The sequence below is a fragment of the Neolamprologus multifasciatus genome, chromosome 3 (genome assembly GCF_963576455.1).
Source record: "Neolamprologus multifasciatus chromosome 3, fNeoMul1.2, whole genome shotgun sequence".
In the NCBI taxonomy this organism is placed as follows: Eukaryota; Metazoa; Chordata; class Actinopteri; order Cichliformes; family Cichlidae; genus Neolamprologus; species Neolamprologus multifasciatus.
In genome coordinates this window covers 28,351,418-28,369,523 of record NC_140441.1, presented here as the reverse complement: position 1 = coordinate 28,369,523, position 18,106 = coordinate 28,351,418, and the positions used below count along the sequence as shown (strand labels likewise).

General features: G+C 41.1%; 2 protein-coding genes across 2 annotated transcripts; both read left to right on the top strand.

Annotated features, from left to right (window-relative positions):
* Window positions 1-4,474: 4,474 nt before the first annotated feature.
* LOC146522444 (E3 ubiquitin-protein ligase TRIM39-like) lies at window positions 4,475-9,568 on the top strand. Its single transcript, XM_085150425.1, has 10 exons — window positions 4,475-4,759; window positions 5,820-6,054; window positions 6,654-7,020; window positions 7,161-7,256; window positions 7,351-7,584; window positions 7,673-7,820; window positions 7,904-7,930; window positions 8,025-8,089; window positions 8,238-8,360; window positions 9,080-9,568. The coding sequence occupies exons 1-10, from the start codon at window positions 4,744-4,746 to the stop codon at window positions 9,479-9,481; spliced, it is 1,713 nt and encodes a 570-aa protein (XP_085006551.1). The 5' UTR covers window positions 4,475-4,743; the 3' UTR covers window positions 9,482-9,568.
* A 3,462-nt stretch (window positions 9,569-13,030) lies between these two features.
* On the top strand, window positions 13,031-17,105 carry LOC146522443 (cerebellin-1). The gene is made up of 3 exons (XM_085150441.1): window positions 13,031-13,345; window positions 15,218-15,337; window positions 16,573-17,105. Exons 1-3 carry the CDS (start codon window positions 13,040-13,042, stop codon window positions 16,768-16,770), a joined length of 624 nt encoding a protein of 207 aa, XP_085006567.1. The 5' UTR covers window positions 13,031-13,039; the 3' UTR covers window positions 16,771-17,105.
* Window positions 17,106-18,106: the final 1,001 nt, after the last annotated feature.

Below are 18,106 nucleotides of genomic sequence, written 5' to 3'. Positions count from 1 at the left end.
CTGTGATAAATGTGGACAAAAGCACTGAAGGGGCTTTTGAAGTAGACAAGGTAGTATCCTCTTGAGACCCTGAACTGGGATGCACAGATCGCATCCTGACTGTCTGGCATAAGAGTCCAGACTGGCATCTGTGAAAAGAAAACTGTTGTATAATAATGCTGTGGAGGGACAAAGCACAAATATGTAGTATGTAGAAAGCTCTCCCTTTTTAGCCATGCTTTGATTTGAATGCCACCGTCTCTGTGATGCTTTAGCACAAGATTTGTTACAGACTTTCAAATCTTTCCCAGAGGAGCAATGATGCCAGTTTTGCTGATTTCCTCACCTTTTATCAGGTTGTATCACAAGAACCAGTTGCAAGTTTTTTTTCCAAGATTTTGGCTGCGGCTCAAATATGTTCAGAAATTTCAGATTTTTCCACTACGAGAGTGAGAATCGTCGTGTCCTCCTTCTTTTTTTCCAGACGCCTGATTGACACAGGCCAGGACATCATCCCAGGCTGCTCTGTTTGTGCAGATGATTACTCCTTATTTTGTGTTTCAGCTCATGTGTTGGACTGGATGGATTCTGGGCGATCTGTAAACTATTTGCTGACTGAAGTTTCTCGGCAGGTCGAAACAAACCTCAGGTCACCAAGAAATAAACTAGTTCTCCCTGTGGCCACTCCAGCCCTGCCTGGGACAGAAATCTACTCCCCACCAGATCCACTCAGATCACCATAACAACACTTTACACTAAATTTACAGTTTACAGTGATATTTGCATGAGCTGAAACTTAGCTTCCTGGATGCGAGTAAACATCTTAACAGCCTTAAAAAAAAAGTCCAGTTGCCTTTTTGTTCAAGTTGTTCAACAGGAAAGAAGCAAAAACATTTAGAGCATTCACATTCATCCATCCTGTCAATGACCCGTACTACCACACCCCACTTCTGGGATGAACACAGACACTCTCACAGTGAACTCATTGTCCTGATCATGGAACCAGTTTTAGACTTTGTGGAGTCACCAGTTTGTACACTAAAAGTTAATGTCAGGCCACCACACGGCTGTTATGCCTAGTTGATGCTTGACAACCTAATAAAATCTGGACTTTTTACATTTGGTTGTGAACAACTGTGTTTTAACTCATACCTGTGTAATTTACAAACCTCATTTTGTTGTTTAAACCAACTAAATCAGCTTGTGTGTAAACCCAAAACTTACGCCGCCCCTCTGACCTCCTCATAATACCTTTAGTTGCTGTTTTTAGAGAGGAGGAGTTTCAGTCGTCTTGTTTGCATAATCAAAGGAGGTGATAGCAGTCTCCCGAGTCTGCTAATAGGTGAAGGAGTCCACCAATATTACCAATATCTAGGGGAGAGAAAACTGATAAAAGCCACTTCAAATTGACTGATAACAAACTGACTGTGATATTCAAATCCTTGTTCACTGACATTAAGGTGATAAAAATGCTTAAAGAGCTTTACAGCACCACAGCCTCGGTTATGGATTTGTACTGCTGATGTTAAATGTTGAGTCACTTCTGTCACTAATGATGAAGTTTCAGTCGGCGATCTTGTGTTTTCAACTTTCTGATCTTGGATGTGAACATTAACTGCAGCTCTTCACGTCTGTCAGCAGGAGTTTAGGACTCTCGGTGCTGCCACATGACTGCATCAGTGAGCAGGTGCACGTGTGTTTCTAATAAAGTGGTCTGTAAGTGTACAAAGCTTATTATTGGTTAACGAAACATGATGTGTTAATGGTTAAACTACCAGACTGAAGGCCAGAGTCTGTATCCTGTGTAAAAATGCAAAATATAGATATTTTCTTCTTAGTTAAGACAAGAAAAAGATTGTTGCTTGGATTAAATATAATCTTGTTCACAACATTAACCACACGTTACATGCTGAGAACATTTATCTAAGGTCTTGTGTTTGTTTCAGATAATAAATCTGTATTAAGACTCAAGGCTCACACCAAAGGCCCTCAATCAGGAGTTCTCTCAGGTCACCTTGACCATGCCTAAATGCCTAAATGCCCTCAGTTACTCCCATCTGATTGGCCAATTAGATCCTTGCGTTAGCAGTAGAGCAGGTGTGTAAGTATAAGAGGTCTGAGAGGCAAAACCTGCTCTCTCTTTACAAGTTTGTTTCTCTTATTCAGGTGAGCTAACAACAAATGACACACCTGATCTAAACAACATAAAAGCTGGATCTAAATTAAGAAAAGGCCCAGAGTTCATTTCAACTTGGTGATAATGTCTGCTTCATGTTGTAAGGTAGGGATGTTTCCTGATCTGTAACCACGACCAGGTATCACCTAATCCAGCTGGTATGTGGAGGTTTTGGCAGCGCGGGGAAGATTAAACATTCTTCAGATGTGAGTCAGGTTAGCACAACGCTGTGGGCTGTTTTATGTACGTGCCTTTTGATGAGCTCTTATGTAACAAGGAAAAAGTGCGTGTAATTAAATGTAAGAGCAATGTTGAAGTACTTCACTTTGCGCTTACTTGTGTTCAGAGTTTTCTTCATCAGCTGAACTACTGCTACTTCACACTGAACCAACATGAGGCTGCACCGGTGGTTTGTGTCAACAAGTATTGAATGGACTCCTGAAAATTGGGAGCAGCCGTTCCTCTCCGGACACCGTGCAGCCTGCTTTGGTCATACATCATTTCCAAAAGGTAGTCATGTGCAGAGCTTGGTCAGAGCACCTTAGCATCACATTTTAACAAATAAGGTTCCTGTTCTGTTCAGTGACAATTTAGTAATTCAAAAAATGCTCCTTGTCCCACTTCCTTCCTGTTACTAAGATGTTTAAGGATCCAAACACACTGGTGTTGCTGTTCCTAAATAAGATATGCGAACAGGGGTGTAGTTTATTGTTACTACTTGAAGGATACATACATATATATATATATATATATATATATATATAGAGAGAGAGAGAGAGAGAGAGAGAGAGAGAGAGAGATCTATAGATATATATATCGTTTCAGAAACTTTATATATATAAATATATGTAAAGTTTCTGAAACAAGTTAAAATTTTTATATTTTTTGTTGTAGTATTCAGTGGCATCTCTTATATAAGATTATGTAAGAACATTATTATGTGTAATACTGAGTTCTGTGTACTTCATCAAGATGCAAACAGTGAAACGTTGCTTATGTAATAATACAACAAAGACACATTAATAATTAATCTGACCGTTTATACATAACAGACTTTTAAACACTCTTTACACACAAGACATTCAGCTGGACTCATTGTGTGGATGTGACTCATTTATTTGAGCACAGGTGTGTACATGTGCATAAGTGACTTGAATGATTGATAAATGAATGCAAATGAACACTTACTGTGTCTTTCCTAAGGCTGGCCTGAATTTTAGGTTTTGATTTTGAAGGATTTTGTTTTTCTGGTTGATCTTAGATTTTGTCCTCTGAGCTGACGATGGAGCGAGTGTTAACCAGAACAAGAGAAAAGATTTAGTGCTAAAGTGACAAAAGGACACAGAGAGTTGTACAAGATTTTAATATTAATTTAAATTCGATGTTATTCAGTGTAAGAAATCTCATCATGTTGCACAGATAGCTTTGGTGTGTACCAGAGTAGCTAGAAGTTTCAATTTCATGTGAATTGAAACTAAACTAAGAACAGAGAGAACACACCTCTGAAAAAGCCAATATTGGGAAATATTTCCTTTTTTTTCCCCTAAGCGCTGATAAAACTTTGTGCAGGACACTTGATAAATGGCACTTGCAACATCATGAAGTTACTAATAATTACTAATATTAATGATTAACTTCAGATTAATGCACAATACGCATCATTAATCTGCAACTGAGTCTGCTGGAACTGACAGACACATTGTATGATCTGACACACAGAGAAGGACCAACGTTCCCTCCAATGTGTGACTGAGTCGGGGTTATTCTTCTCTCAAAGATAAGATGGGGCTCTTCAAAACCGGTTTGGCTCTCTGAAAATCTTTCTGCAACTCGGAGCTGATAAGCTGAAGTTGCCACTTGTCACCTGACAAAGCAACAAATCTGTGATGTGCATGCTCATAGACGGCTCCTCCTCCTCTGCATCGATTTTCAAGATCCCAGGTTAAACGAGCTGCGGGTGCAAAGGCGAACTTGTGTCATGTGACAAAAATGCAAGTTAGTTAAAACTAAAAAGCATTTAAGTTCGTTAACTTTATATGAATTACACAGAAAAGAAGAGAAAACTATTCTGAACAATATTATTAAATTGTATTTACTGAGATTTACTGTGACAGTACGTTTTGTTTATTCTATATCTTTATGTTTAATCAATATAAACACGTGATAGTAACTTCACAAAGTAAAGTTGATGCTACTATCATGTAAGGTGTTCACTTGTATTTTCTTGCTACGCTAAAAAACTGGGAATGTTTGCATGGTGTAGTGTAGCTGGCAGCAGATGAAACTTTGTCAGTGTTACAATAAGAGTTCAGTGTTGTGACACAGAACGTCCCTGCTTTAACCTCTGTTTGCTCAATCACTGGGCCTTATTTCTTACTATGGATTACCTACAGTGGAGTCAGCAGCTGAAGCTGAAGAACCAGAAACACCAGACTGACTGCAAAACCTGCGAGAATGAACTCAGGGAGGAGCTCGTGTAAATAATCTTAGCGCAAACAAAGAGCACCTGTGAGGAGTATTTAAGTCTCTGTAGGCTGAATGTGAACTACACAGTACAAGCTGCATCTGTGAGGATCGGGGCTGCCAGCATGTCCACCCAACCAGGTACAATGTTATTATTATTACACTGCAGAAACTGGAAGATGAAACTGTAAACTGTGAGAGGAAACAATGTATACCAAGTTGAGGCTTTTCTTTAAATGTAGTTACTGGGTTATAGTAAATGGCATGAATGGTTAGAAACATGTTTTAAAACAACACAACAAAAATGAGCTTCTTAATCAGTCGCATTTAGGTTTTTAAGGTCAGTTTTCTGGTGTGGGAAACAGGAATCTACAACAATCTGTCTGAGTTTCAGTATTTTATACTCATTGGTAAATATAGAAAATAATTGTGCTGGATGGGTGATCCCTCTGTGGTGTCTTGGAATAATGAGCAGTAAGAAGTCGGACAATCAGCACAGGGAGCTTAAAACGACTGAACCTGTCCTGAAAAAGAGACGATTTGCAAAGTATGATTCAAAGCGACATATTGTGCTAAAAGTGGAAACAAACTAGTCTGTTAAGTGTAAGTGGTGTCAGCCTCTGTAACATGACACACTTTTATTGCAGTATTCACACTGAGTATTTGCAAAAGTGCACTTTGTCTTGATTTTTTGCTGGTGCAACATGTTGGAATATTTGTTGGAAACAAATAGTCAGATTTAGGTCCCCTCTAGACATCTTCAATGATGATCTTAAAATCCATTCTGCAGCTTTTTTGGCTTGTAGAAACAGAACCAGACGTTACATGATCACAGCTCAGTTAACACCATTAAATGAGGTTCAGCTGTAGTTTGCAGAGTCTGTGTTGGGACTTTTTATTGCTCTGTAACTGCGAGCTTTCGTTCCTTTTTGACTCAAAAACAAAACTGGATGTTTTAAATTTAATGAAAGGATGGATAAAGCAGCAGTTTCAGACTTCAGGTTTTCAGGAGTCTATTATCTTGAGCAGACATGTGATGTCACATATTTGACACGTGATTCAAAACAAATCAACCACAACACAAAAAAAGAAAAAGGCTGCCAGGATCTGTCAAGATGTTAAATATACTTTTGAACTATGCCTCCAGCTACCATCTGCAAACAGGACAGACAGGACTGATTCTTTTTGTGGTATTTTCCAGTAACAAACATGGCCTCGGTACAATTGGAGAACCAGTTCCGGTGCTGCATCTGCCTGGACACCTACACGGATCCCGTCTCAATCCCGTGTGGACACAACTTCTGCCTGGATTGCATCGAAGGCTACTGGGACACGAAGGACAAGTCGGAGTGTCCGCTGTGCAAAGAGACGTTCAAAGAGCGACCGGAGCTGAGGATCAACCGAGCTTTTTCCGACATGATTGAATTCTTCAAAAGGTTTGTTTTACTTCCAGACTCTTTGTGTCCCAATCCCAGTATCTTTATTGCCATTGTACAAGTGCAACAAAAGTGAGGGCAGTAATGTACGGTGTTAAAAATAAATAAATAATAATAATAATATACAAAATGAGAGACGTACAGCAAATGTGTGTACACCAGTCCCTGCATTCACGATGCTGAATTAGAATTAATTTCTTAAAACTGCTTTAATTGTGTGTGATTTCATGGCTGTGGAGTAGGAAGCAGATCCAGGATCAACTGACCAATCACGTTGTCTGCCCATTTAGTTAGCATTAGCCAAGAAGTTAGCTCTATTAAAAACTTTCACAAGGAAACCGACATATCTTAATTTGGCTAATATCCAACCTAACTTGATTATAGAGCCTTACTCTACCTTAAATGCCACATATATTGACCATTACCTGCAATGTCACATACAGTGCATGTTTACACCATGTCCAGCTGGCTATGCATTGTGTTTCTGGCACACCAGAGTCCCTTAATTTGAATTTATTGTCTTGTACCGTTTTGTGTTCTCTTCCAGATGGCAGATATATTTGAATATATTCAATGATATTTAACATTATCTTCAAAAGGTCTCTGTCACCCACACTGATGCATGGGGAGGACGTCCAGCCCCCTGCACACCAGCTATCAGACCGTGAAGACGTGCCCTGTGACGTATGCCACGGGAACAAGGCGCCCTCGGTGAAGTCGTGTCTGGTGTGTCAGGCGTCTTACTGTGAGATTCACCTCGTGCCTCACCAGAGAGATCCAGCGCTGCAGAGACACCGCCTCACAGATCCAGCAATCTTCAACACCAGCCACCTGTGCAGAAAGCACAACAAGCCCCTGACGATGTTCTGCAAGCAGGATCACACACCTGTGTGCTCGAAATGCACAGAGGGCGACCACAAGCACCACAAGATTGTCCCCATGGAGAAGGAGAGCAGGAGGGTGAAGGTGAGGGAAAAGCTTCTTCCTTTGAACTGCGTTTTTTTTTTTTTTTGGGGGGGGGGGGGGGGGGGGGTTTCCTGAGCTCACAGATTTTTGTGCATTCTTCTTCTCACTGTCTCATTTTTACATTGTTTGATCTTCTCCAGATGAATCTGAGGGAGACAAAGTCCGGCATCCAACAGATGATCCAGGACAGGCTGAAAAAAATGGAAGACATCAAAAGTCCAGTGGATCTAAGCAAAGTAGGTCGTTGATTGGTTCAAAAAGTCAGGCTTGCAACCAAGCAGTTCATTTATCAGTTTATTTATTTATCTAGTTGATCATTTTAATCAATAGAGGGCCACAGAGAGAGAGATCCAGAGCAGTTCTCAGATCTGCAGCATGCTGATAACCGCCATCGAGAGGCAGCAGGCCGAGCTCGCCAAGGATCTCGAGGAGAGGCAGCTGGAAGCTGAGAGGAAAACTGAGGAGCTGTGCCAAGAGCTGGAGAAGGAAATTCACGAACTTCAGACGAGGAGCAGCGAGCTGCAGCACCTGGAGCTCACGCAGAGCTCGCTTCACCTCCTACAGGTCAGATTTATCTGCTGCATTTTACCGTCTCTCTGCTGCATCTGCATCTTAAAGCTGGTGCTCACAAAAAGCTCCCTTCTGCTTTTAGAGTTTCCCGTCTCTGAGCAGGCTCCCGGCCACCAGAGATTGGTCAGAGGTGGCAGTGCACTCCGATAACTCCCTGGGGATGGTCAGGAGAGCCGTTTCTATGCTGGGGGACATGTGCCAGGAAGTTGCAAACAAACTCTCAGCAGAGGGTGAGTAACCCTACAGCAACATGAACAACAAATCATTGTAAAAATAAATATATTATCTAATTCTTTAACTTTTTGACATGCAGAAGTGGACAAGATGAGTGCATATGCAGGTATGATCACAAATATATAGTTAGACATTTTTTCCTATAAATTTATTTGAGCTTCATCAGTACCTGACCTGCTGTTTTCTTCTTGTATCTGCAGTCAATGTGACCCTGGATCCCGAGACAGCTTCAGGCTGGCTGGTTCTGTCCCCAGATAAAAAGAAGGTATCACCCTATAATCACGGACTCTATCAAGCACACTTAGATGGACATGCTGATTTTGTCAGCTTTTTATGCTCAATTGGAGAAAGAGATTCAGAATGAAGTAAAAACTTGCTTTGGCAGCGATGATGAGCCCATTGTTGATCCTCAGGTGAGCCTCGCCAGCCAGAAGAAGAAGACGCTGCTCCCAGACAGTCCCCAGCGGTTCGACTCCTGCGTCTGCATTTTGGGGAAACAAAGCTTCACATCTGGAAGACGCTACTGGGTAGTTCAGGTGGGATCAGGATCTGAAAGTCATGTCCTTAAGAAATAGAAAAAAATCCAACAAATACCAGAGATGCCTCTAGCCCTTCAGTTGATCCATCAACAGTTCACTGAAGACTCATCGGAGATGGTGTCAGTTAAAGGGTGGCTGTCAAGGAAAGGCTAAGGTATGCCAGGTTAGACAAGAACTGGACTGAAAACCAGTAGAAACAGGTCTGATGGAGGGATGACTCCAAATTTCCAAATTATTGGTCATTACTGTCATGGCTGGGGCTGCATTTCAGCCAGCGGTGTTTCAAATCTTGTCAAAATTGAACCCTCAGATTTGCAATGCCATCTTGGAGATGTATGACTGCCAATAGCTTCAATTCTTATCATGAGAATAAACCTTGGATACACTGCCAGTGCAGTAAAAGCTTACCTGGATAGAAAAACACACAGTGAAACAGTGAGTCATGGATTGGCCTCCCTAGAGCCCAGACCTCTACTTTGTGGGATTACCTGAAGGCAGCCAACATACAAACTCTGTTTTTGCATTATATACTGTATTTACATGTATGTTTGCACAATTTAATAAATCCCTTCACCAATGTCCCATTTTCTTAGCAAAATATAAAGAAAGTAATGTCATTTTCAACACAACTGGGGGGGAAAGCTATTATTCATAGTGGTTATTATTTTCTCTTCCTCTTGCTTTTTCCATCTAATTCTTTGTACACTGTGTTTCAGGTTGGGGATAAAACAGACTGGGATCTTGGTGTGGCCCAGGAGTCCATCAACAGAAAAGGTGCCATCACAGTTCGTCCTGAAAACGGTTACTGGGCCATCTGCCGGCGAAAAGGTGGCAGTCTGAGCGCCTGCACCGGACCCTCGGTCACCCTCAACCTTCACGAAATCCCCAAGAAAGTCAGCATATTCCTGGACTATGAGGAAGGGTCGGTGTCCTTCTATGACGCAGAGGCAAAGACTCACATTTATACTTATGGCGGTTGCAGCTTCAGTGAGCCTCTCTACCCGTATTTCAACCCCTGTGTTCAAAACAACGGGAGAAACGTGGCCCCGCTGGTTATCTGTCCTCTCGAGGGAGGTGTCAGGGAAGAACAGGACACAGCCATCGATTTAACTGTATGATGTGACGTTAACTAATGCTAACTCTGAACCATTTTTGGGTTAAACAAGTGCTTCCTCTGGACGATTAAAGTGGTTGTCTCAAATATAGGAAGCGTTTTTGGGTCCTGTTATTTTGAAGGAAGCTGATTTGTTGGATATTTAAATGTGAGGTCTAAATAAGCTGCACCTCACCATTATATTCATTATGTATGATGATCAGGCTTCAGATAGAGGAGAAATCCAGCTTTAATGTTTGAACATTAAGGCCTTGAATTAGTATTTGTTTCTTTTTTGCAGACTCTGGGAATATGTTGACAAACCTGTCATCAGACAGAATATACGTTTTCATTTTTGGTTTGTTTTTGGCATACTGGCATACTGGGAAGGCATACTGAGACGTTCTGATTTTAAAAACTCTTGCGTTTCATCAGATTTGTGCTGAAAGTACCTAAAGCTCACCCTGAAACATATCCTATATCAGTGCCCAGACAACAAACTGGGCGACTTACTTTCCTGCACTTGCACACAGTAAAACATAAATCCCGGCACCTCAGAACACACACAGATCACATCAACAGAGGGCCCTGTGAGTGCATGATCCAGAAGGCCTCATAAGAGCTCCTCTAACTACTTAAAAACATGCTTTAGTGCTTCCTTTATTACCTCCTTAGAAACACTGAACCATATGATAGAGATCATCCACCATCAGACCCATCATGGACACAAAAAAATGTGCACAGGTCATATAACTGTTAGTTAAAAGTTTCTTTAGACCCTGTTAACAGAAAACGGATTAAACAGATGTGGTGTGTGTTCAGTAAAAAAAAAATGACATCAAACATTTTATAATAAACAAAGAGTATTATAAATATTTAAGCGATTCTGAGTCCGACGTCAGAGCACAGTTCTGCTGGATGTGAGCAGACGTAAGTACTCGCCATCTTTATGGTTTTGTTCCTCCCTCCTTCAATTGTTGCTCTGCTCATTTTACTAGGCCTGGGTGCTGTTCTGAATCAGAGTGAGCAGATCCAAATAATGGAAAATACCCTGAGTATGCTGAACCTAACATTGACAATCAGGATAAGCGGACACACAAAGCTGGTTATCAACACGATAAGTTAACTCAGTGTTTCCACTGGGCATGCACATGAAAGGTGTCAGTATGTGACCAATCACAAATGGTGGTGTAGAGGTTAAACACACAATACGGACTGAAAGACAAAGCTGCAGCGTGGGTGTGTGTGCGAGGAAAAGCTCTGTGCAGTAGTTTAGTATTAAAGACAGAATGAATGTGCGAACGCTTTAAACACTTTGGTGAGAAAGACTGGAAGAGCGCCACTATGCTAATACATAATACAGCTTTTTGGAAGCCAGGAAAAAAAGGGAAAAATACAAACTGTGTAAATTAACATATCTCTCTAACAGAGCTCTCTCATTTGGACAAAGCACAGTCTGATGGATTACAGTAAAGTATGTAATTAAATTAATGTCGAGCAAGTTTTACTTTTTATTCTCGGCTGCAGGCTTGAGTGTCTTTAATGATCTGAGAGTAAAGAATAAATGTAACTCTCTGAGTGAATTCGATCCACAACTACATAAAAATACTGGAAGTACCTGCTCTGTTTTAGGATATTTATGGAACAATAAAGGAAATAAAACCAGTAAAGTTGGGAATAAAGATGTGTCTATGAATGTTTATTACTGATGCTCATCGGGAAGACATCAACACTTTAGATGCTGTTAAAAATTTACACCCACTCAGAAGTCTGAGGAATCTTCAGGGATGGTGATTTTCTGGAGCACTGGTCCATCAGTAGGCAGTGATTTCATACCTCTTGATCTCTAATCCGAAGCATACCCTGTTCACAGCATAAGTTACCATGGCGATATACCTGTCTAAATTGATGAATGTTTAAAAGGGGAAAAAAGCCATTTGTACCCGCTATCACCCATTAATAGTCATTTACTAATTAAAAAACAAAACATTTTTTAATTATAGCAGGGATACGCGTGAGTTCGTGATGAATCCTTTAAGTCCCAGCGCATTTTCTGTAATATCTGAGGTTAGATGAGAAGGAGGGAGAAAAAGGTAGAGTGGGGATGGGTTTGAGGAACAGTGAAAACAGAAGGATAGCAACGCTTGTGATGTGATTAAACGTCTGCTCGAACACAGGGGTCCCCTGGAACAGAGATGTAGTGAGAGAGAGAGAATGAGAGAGAGAGAGGGGGAGAGGAGGAGAGATAAAGCTGAAGGTGAGTGTGAAACGAAGCTCTAACTTTACTGAGCCAAGCTGGCTTCTGTATGTTGCTGCAGGAGGAACGCTGACGAAGTGAAAGGTGGGTGATTGAGCATCTGCAGATTCTTTCTTTGAGGGTCACTCTCGTTAGAGCGATTGTACTTTTTGTCATTGCACTTATTGTCTATGCTTTTGAGGATTTTTCGGGGCAACATCTCTAATGTCACACAAGGAAATGCTAAAAGGTTCTTTTATAATTTATCAAAGTATTGTCTGTATTCTTGTGTTTGCTTCTTAAAACAGTGGCTTTTTTTTAATAGTAAGCGTGTTTGTGTAAAGGAATGCAAGTGCAAAGAGCGAGAGAGGGATTAAATTGGAAAGATGCACAAGGTGAATGAGTGGGAGTGTTTACCCACAGATGGCCTCTCGGCGGTGGGATTGTGATAGTCCGCTGTACCCCCCTCCTGAGTCCAGCTGGCGTCACTCACGCGGGCCTCTTCCTGGCCAAAGCATTACCTCATCACTTCTATTTATTTTCTGCTTCAATATAAAGTGGTTTTCTATTAATATTCTCACCGTTTAATTAAGCGGCGATGTGGCAGAGCTCCGGGATGGGCTTTTAAATAAAATTTACAGCAGTGCAGGTTTGATAGATTTTAACTGTGCTGAGGCACACGACTTTTCTCCAGCAGCACCGTGCTGTGTTTTCAGCCTGTTTTCAGAGTCGTCATGTTCTCTTATTAAAACGCAGAACAAGAACAAGCATAGTGGGGGTTTTTATACTTAATATTTTGATGCATGAACTTGTTTTAAAGGACTAAACATATATAAAAATGGTGGATTCTCCAACAGTATGAGTTGCTGAAGCAAACTAGGGGCAGGAGGCACCAAGGTTCAGGTTTTTTAACAGCTGTTGCCATTGTTCACCAGTAAGTTTATTTGCAAACTAAAGATGATCAGGTCGTCCAGTCATATTGAATTTTGTGCAATGTTTTCATGTGAATAACTGTGTCATGTGCACTACTGACTCGCAGGCCTGAAGCTTCAATCCAGTCTGGACTTCTGACTCAGCACACTTGGCCGATGGCCACTCCTGCCCTGGTGTGAGGGACCGGACGCCACCACTTATTCCGTGCATTTATGGACTTCCTGTCAGTCGTAGTAAGCCAGCTGAGGAGTCCCTGAATTGTTTAATCTCCAAAGAGATGAGACGAAGCCCTGGCTGATGTTTTCTTTCCAGGTGAAATTATGACCCTGCTGGTAAAGTGAGGTGCGCGCCAAGAAGAGTCTCGCTAAAGAGCTGTGGTGACCATTCTGCAGTAGAAACGCGAAGAAAAAAAAGATGTCTTGTCTGTCGTTTACCCCTGCACTCTACCTTGATGCCCACTCCGTCTTTGTCGTTGGACTGCTGCTGCTGGTCCACCGGGGGCCCTCCGAGGTCAGCTGCCAGAATGACACAGAGCCGATCGTGTTGGAGGGAAAGTGTCTGGTGGTGTGCGACTCCACCCCATCGGCGGAGCCATCAGGTAATGCCCTGGGCATGTCAGTGAGGTCAGGAACTGGGCGGGTGGCATTTTCGGCCATTCGTAACACCAACCACGAACCGTCAGAGATGAGCAACCGAACCATGACCATCTACTTTGACCAGGTGGGTTTTAAGGCTTGTTTTTGGAATAGTGTGGTGCAAGTTAAGGTTTTGGTTGAATTTCATGAGTTCAACCAAAAATGACGCTTCACCTTCTGCTGCACTCTAAAAACGGTCAACAGACACTTATGTTTCAAAGGACATAGACCACATTTTGTATTGAATCTGGAGAGGATCCAAATCCAGGACACTGCAGGCAGAAAGCTAGTATTTTATTTTAAAAAATATCCAAAATGTCAAACAGAAGTCCAGTCAACGCAGAGCAACATGCAGGGAAGCATAGACACTGTGACAAAGACTGAGAGCTGATTAGGGAATGGCCAACAGGACAAGGAAGGACAGTAAACAAAACTAACACAGGAGAGGTAAGAAAACAAACTTTCAAAGTAAAACAGGAAACAAGCAAAAAGGAATGATACAGAAATTAATGCAAATATTAAATAAGCATCACACAAGGAAACAGCGCAAATGAAACATGCTTTGTTTGGACACAGAAAGATGGAAACCACCGACGACACATTTGTATACCAGACCAGATTATCTTTGTTTCAAAATTTCCAACTTAAAACTAAGGAAGCTTTGAAATAAAATAAAAATAAAGCGTATTTCTAAACCCCCTAAATTAATAAACCTGTGATTCTAAAACCAGCAGCATGAAGCAGTCTTATTAAGCTCTTGTGGCAGGGCCACATGTATGTGTAGGTCATTCAGCCTCTGAGCTTATGTCCCTTTGTGCACAGGTGAATTTTCATAGTGGAATAAAAAAGTAAAAATATAAATAAACTGCAAACCTGGGACAATAGGTCCCAACTAAAAACTAAAACCCTCTGTGTAGAATCTACGTCAACTCCCTTATTTACAAGGAGCCACCACAGCAGATAGCTCTGCATGTTTGATTTGGCAGATTTTTACACCAGATGCGCTTCCTGATGTAACCACAAAGAGATTTGTGTCTCCACCCAGGATCAAACGGAGATTTCTGGCTTGTTAGATGTAAACCTCCTTCTTCTTTTGGCTGCTCCGTTTAGGGGTCACTACAGTGGATCATCTGTCTCCTCCTCTGTCTCCATCTCACTCCATCCTTACCATCCTCCTCTGTCACACCAACCCTCTGCGTGTCCTCCTTCACTGCACCCACGAACCTCCTCTGTGGGCTTCCCTTTCCCCATATTCATTCCCTGTGTCCCCTACCCCTCCTCTGCACAAGTCCAAACCATCTCAAGCTTGTCGTTTTAATTTTGTCTCCAGCTTGTTAGGTAAACCACTACACTAAAGACCTCTATCCATATACATAGAAATAGCAGGTCAGCTGGCAAATTATGCAAGTTACATTTTGCATGACTTTCAGGACTCTCAAATAAGACTACAAGAAACAGTCGATAAAAGAGGAGCATTGATGTCTGTGAGAAAATCTCATGCATAGACAGTTTACTGAGAAACCAAAGTGGTGAACTGACCAACCAGCCAGTTTAATAATAACCAGAACAGACTGCCATCGCCATTTATAGATACAGCCTCTTCTGCTGTTACTAAACTTGATTTATTGCCATCAAAGTCCCCAGTTACTGATCACACTGTACAAGCAGAAAAAAGGCCTTCACAGAAAAGCATTATTACGACGGAGTAACTCACTGCCAGTTCTCTCCCTCCTTTTCTTGTTCTCCTGCGAGGACGAGCAGACCAACTTTCTTGTAAAAGAGAAACATTAGAAAAATTTAGGTCAGAAAAATAAAAATAATAAACCACAGTGGAGGCTCAGTGAAAGCCACAAAAAGACTTCCAGTGATTACAGATCTTTGATTATGGATTACACATTTGTGGCTAGTTGGTTGGTTGAATTTGTGAAATTCTTTGCTTCTCTCCTTTCCTTCTTAGATCATAGTGAACGTTGGCAGCCATTTCGATCCAGCAACAAGCATCTTTGTGGCACCCAGAAAAGGAGTCTACAGTTTCAGCTTTCATGTTGTCAAAGTTTACAACCGGCAGACGATACAAGTAAGAACAAAAACGTAAAACACGATGTAACACTGAACGGATCTGTTTGTTTCTCAAAGAAAAGTTAGATTTATTGCTGTTTCTAAGGTTTGTGAATTAACAACAGACAGAGAGGTGCTAAAGTCTGGTTCTTCTGTGATGTCCACACAGTACTAGATGAGCTGGGACCTGAGAAGTACTGACAGGAGTCCCAGGAAGGGGCAAATCTGAGAATGTGTTTAAAAACAGCTGTAATTCATTAACCATTTGTGTGAGGTTTTTGTCCCACCCCTTGAATTAAAGCTTGAAGCCTGTTCTTCAATTTAAAATTGATTCTACTGATGTATAGACACAAAATCATCAAAACTGCATCAGCGTCCAAACATACCTGATTCTGTTTTACATGCACTCATTCACATGGCCACTGTGGGTTGTGTTCCTTTAACCTCCTAAGACCTGAACTCTTCCACGGCATGCATTTTTAATTTCTCTTTGATATTTGGGCTGATTGGGACCTGATGAATGTAAAAACAATGAATTACCAGATTTTTCTTTTTACCTGATTTTTGTTTCTAAGAAAAATGAGAGCCACACATGAGGATATTCATTTAAAATTTCGATAGAACAGTAGCAGCATAATGTCCTCGTAAGTGGATATCAGGCCCATGTAGAGCAAAATTGAGTATTTTGATCTAAATAACCCAAAATGTGATGTCCACATATCTGGATGCCAGGTCCTAGGAGGTTAAAATACAACTATAAATAAAAATAACATCTTTCACCACAAACAGCCTCAGTCCCCTGACTTAATATCTGTGAATGAATTTACAGTCATCTCTGTGTTATTTCAGTGGAGTTGGTTGTTTCCCTGTGTAGCTTTACTTCTAATCGTCCATTTAGGGACGCTATTCTCACTTTCGCGATTGCGCTGTACAAACATGAAGTCGCAGTTGTACACATCACATTGAACTTTGTGCCTCTGCCTCCAGAGTTGAGGACATGAGTGCAGTTTTACTTCTTACTGCTATTTTAATGATATCAGTGCAGAGAGAATAATTCACAGATTATACAGAGGAAGAGTTTCTAGGGGGGAGGGGGGGGAGGGGATTTCATTCAGTTTTTACTTCTTCTACTCCTGTACCAGCACTGATGTGGAGGTTTTAGGATACAGTACATACAGGATTCTGTATTTACTGTAACCAATCACTGTCTTCTAACCAAACTTTCCGTACAAATCTTACATCCTGCTTTCCCAGGTGAGTTTGGTTCTCAACGGATGGCCTGTGATCTCAGCCTTCGCAGGCGACCAGGATGTGACCAGGGAAGCTGCCACCAATGCGGGTCTGGTGATTATGGAGAGGGGGGACAAGGCTTACCTCAAACTGGAGCGGGGGAACCTAATGGGAGGGTGGAAGTACTCCACCTTCTCTGGGTTTCTGGTGTTCCCGTTGTAGGGTTGACTGAGGTAGGATTATGAGAGCTGGTGTTCTGACCGTAGTCACAGATGTGGAGGGGAGGGTGGGTGTAACATAAAGAGTTCTTTGTTACTTTCACTGCCATCGACACAAAGGAAGAGGAATTAACTGATACATTGAACTGCACTGACGCATCTTGATGTGTATCGATGAATTGGTGAATTCACCTTGCACCAAATAATCTTGGATGTATTTTCCATTTCCATTGCATTTTTATGGCTTATTGTGTGTTTTTCTGTCATTAGTCTGTGGTTGCTTGCAGTTTTCCTTTTAATGCATGAAATAAGAAACGGCCAATAAAGAAAATAATTGTGTCTACTGACTGCATCAATCTATTAGCACTAACAAATTAATATTTTCAGTGCTAGCTTGCCAGTTAAAATGCTTTATCTCAGAAAGGTACGAAGGAGAATGAAGGATCCAAGATACTTCACTTTCATTAAAATGTTCAGTGTAGCACTTCATTGTTGTCTTAAGTATACAGACTGCTATAATAAAGAGGATTGACAAATTTGGGCAAAGTTAGAAGTTAGCAGTATGCAAGCTTGCTAGCTAGCAGACATACAAAGATTAGATGTTTTTGTGAAAATCCAGTCTGAAGCTTTTCAATGTTCTTTGTGTTTTGAAATGGGATGTGAGCAATACGCATCTTTGACTGAGAAACAGCACACTCATTGGCTAACACTGACTTCATTCTTTTATTCAACCAGGGCACCGTGCAGTCACTCACACGGCCATGAACTCCTCTGTATACCAAATTACCCTCAAGTCAAATGTGAGGCTATCTGTCTGACAGCTAAAGCCTAGCCTCAAACTAGCTCATCTAAAAACAATTGAAAGAACAAATCTGCAACAGAATGGATGAAAAATATAATGGCCAATTGTACAGATCTTTAAGTTCTTACTGCTAAAACAAGTTTTTGAATCAAGGACCATAGAGATTGTAGCTTTCACTTAGGCCTATGCTAATTAGTGCTATATATCTATATAATAATATATATTCTATATAATAACAGAAGTTAAAGTGATGCATGCCAAGCTATAATATGAGTCAGATTTTTCCATAAAAATACTCCAAAAGTAGACATTGAGATGTCCAGCTCAGTGACTCGAATTAGCACAGGTGAGGCCTTAGAGCAGCTAGCTACAGCTAGCTTGAGTTACAGAAAAAAACACTGATGTGACTCAAAGGAAGCTGTGAAACTGATAAGCTTACTTTTTTATTTAGAAACTACAGCTAGACTACATCAACTAGCATTTCAGTTATAATATCCATAATTATCCATAATTATTATTCAAATAAACAGAGGCCCAT

Bases quoted from the DNA above. Each gene is read 5' to 3' on its own strand.
- LOC146522444 (XM_085150425.1), top strand. The intron at 6,055-6,653 runs GTTTGTTTTACT...TATCTTCAAAAG, and splicing joins ATGATTGAATTCTTCAAAAG to GTCTCTGTCACCCACACTGA. The intron at 7,257-7,350 runs GTAGGTCGTTGA...TTTAATCAATAG, and splicing joins GTCCAGTGGATCTAAGCAAA to AGGGCCACAGAGAGAGAGAT.
- LOC146522443 (XM_085150441.1), top strand. From the start codon at position 13,040: ATGTCTTGTCTGTCGTTTACCCCTGCACTCTACCTTGATGCCCACTCC. The intron at 13,346-15,217 runs GTGGGTTTTAAG...TTTCCTTCTTAG, and splicing joins TGACCATCTACTTTGACCAG to ATCATAGTGAACGTTGGCAG. The intron at 15,338-16,572 runs GTAAGAACAAAA...CTGCTTTCCCAG, and splicing joins ACAACCGGCAGACGATACAA to GTGAGTTTGGTTCTCAACGG.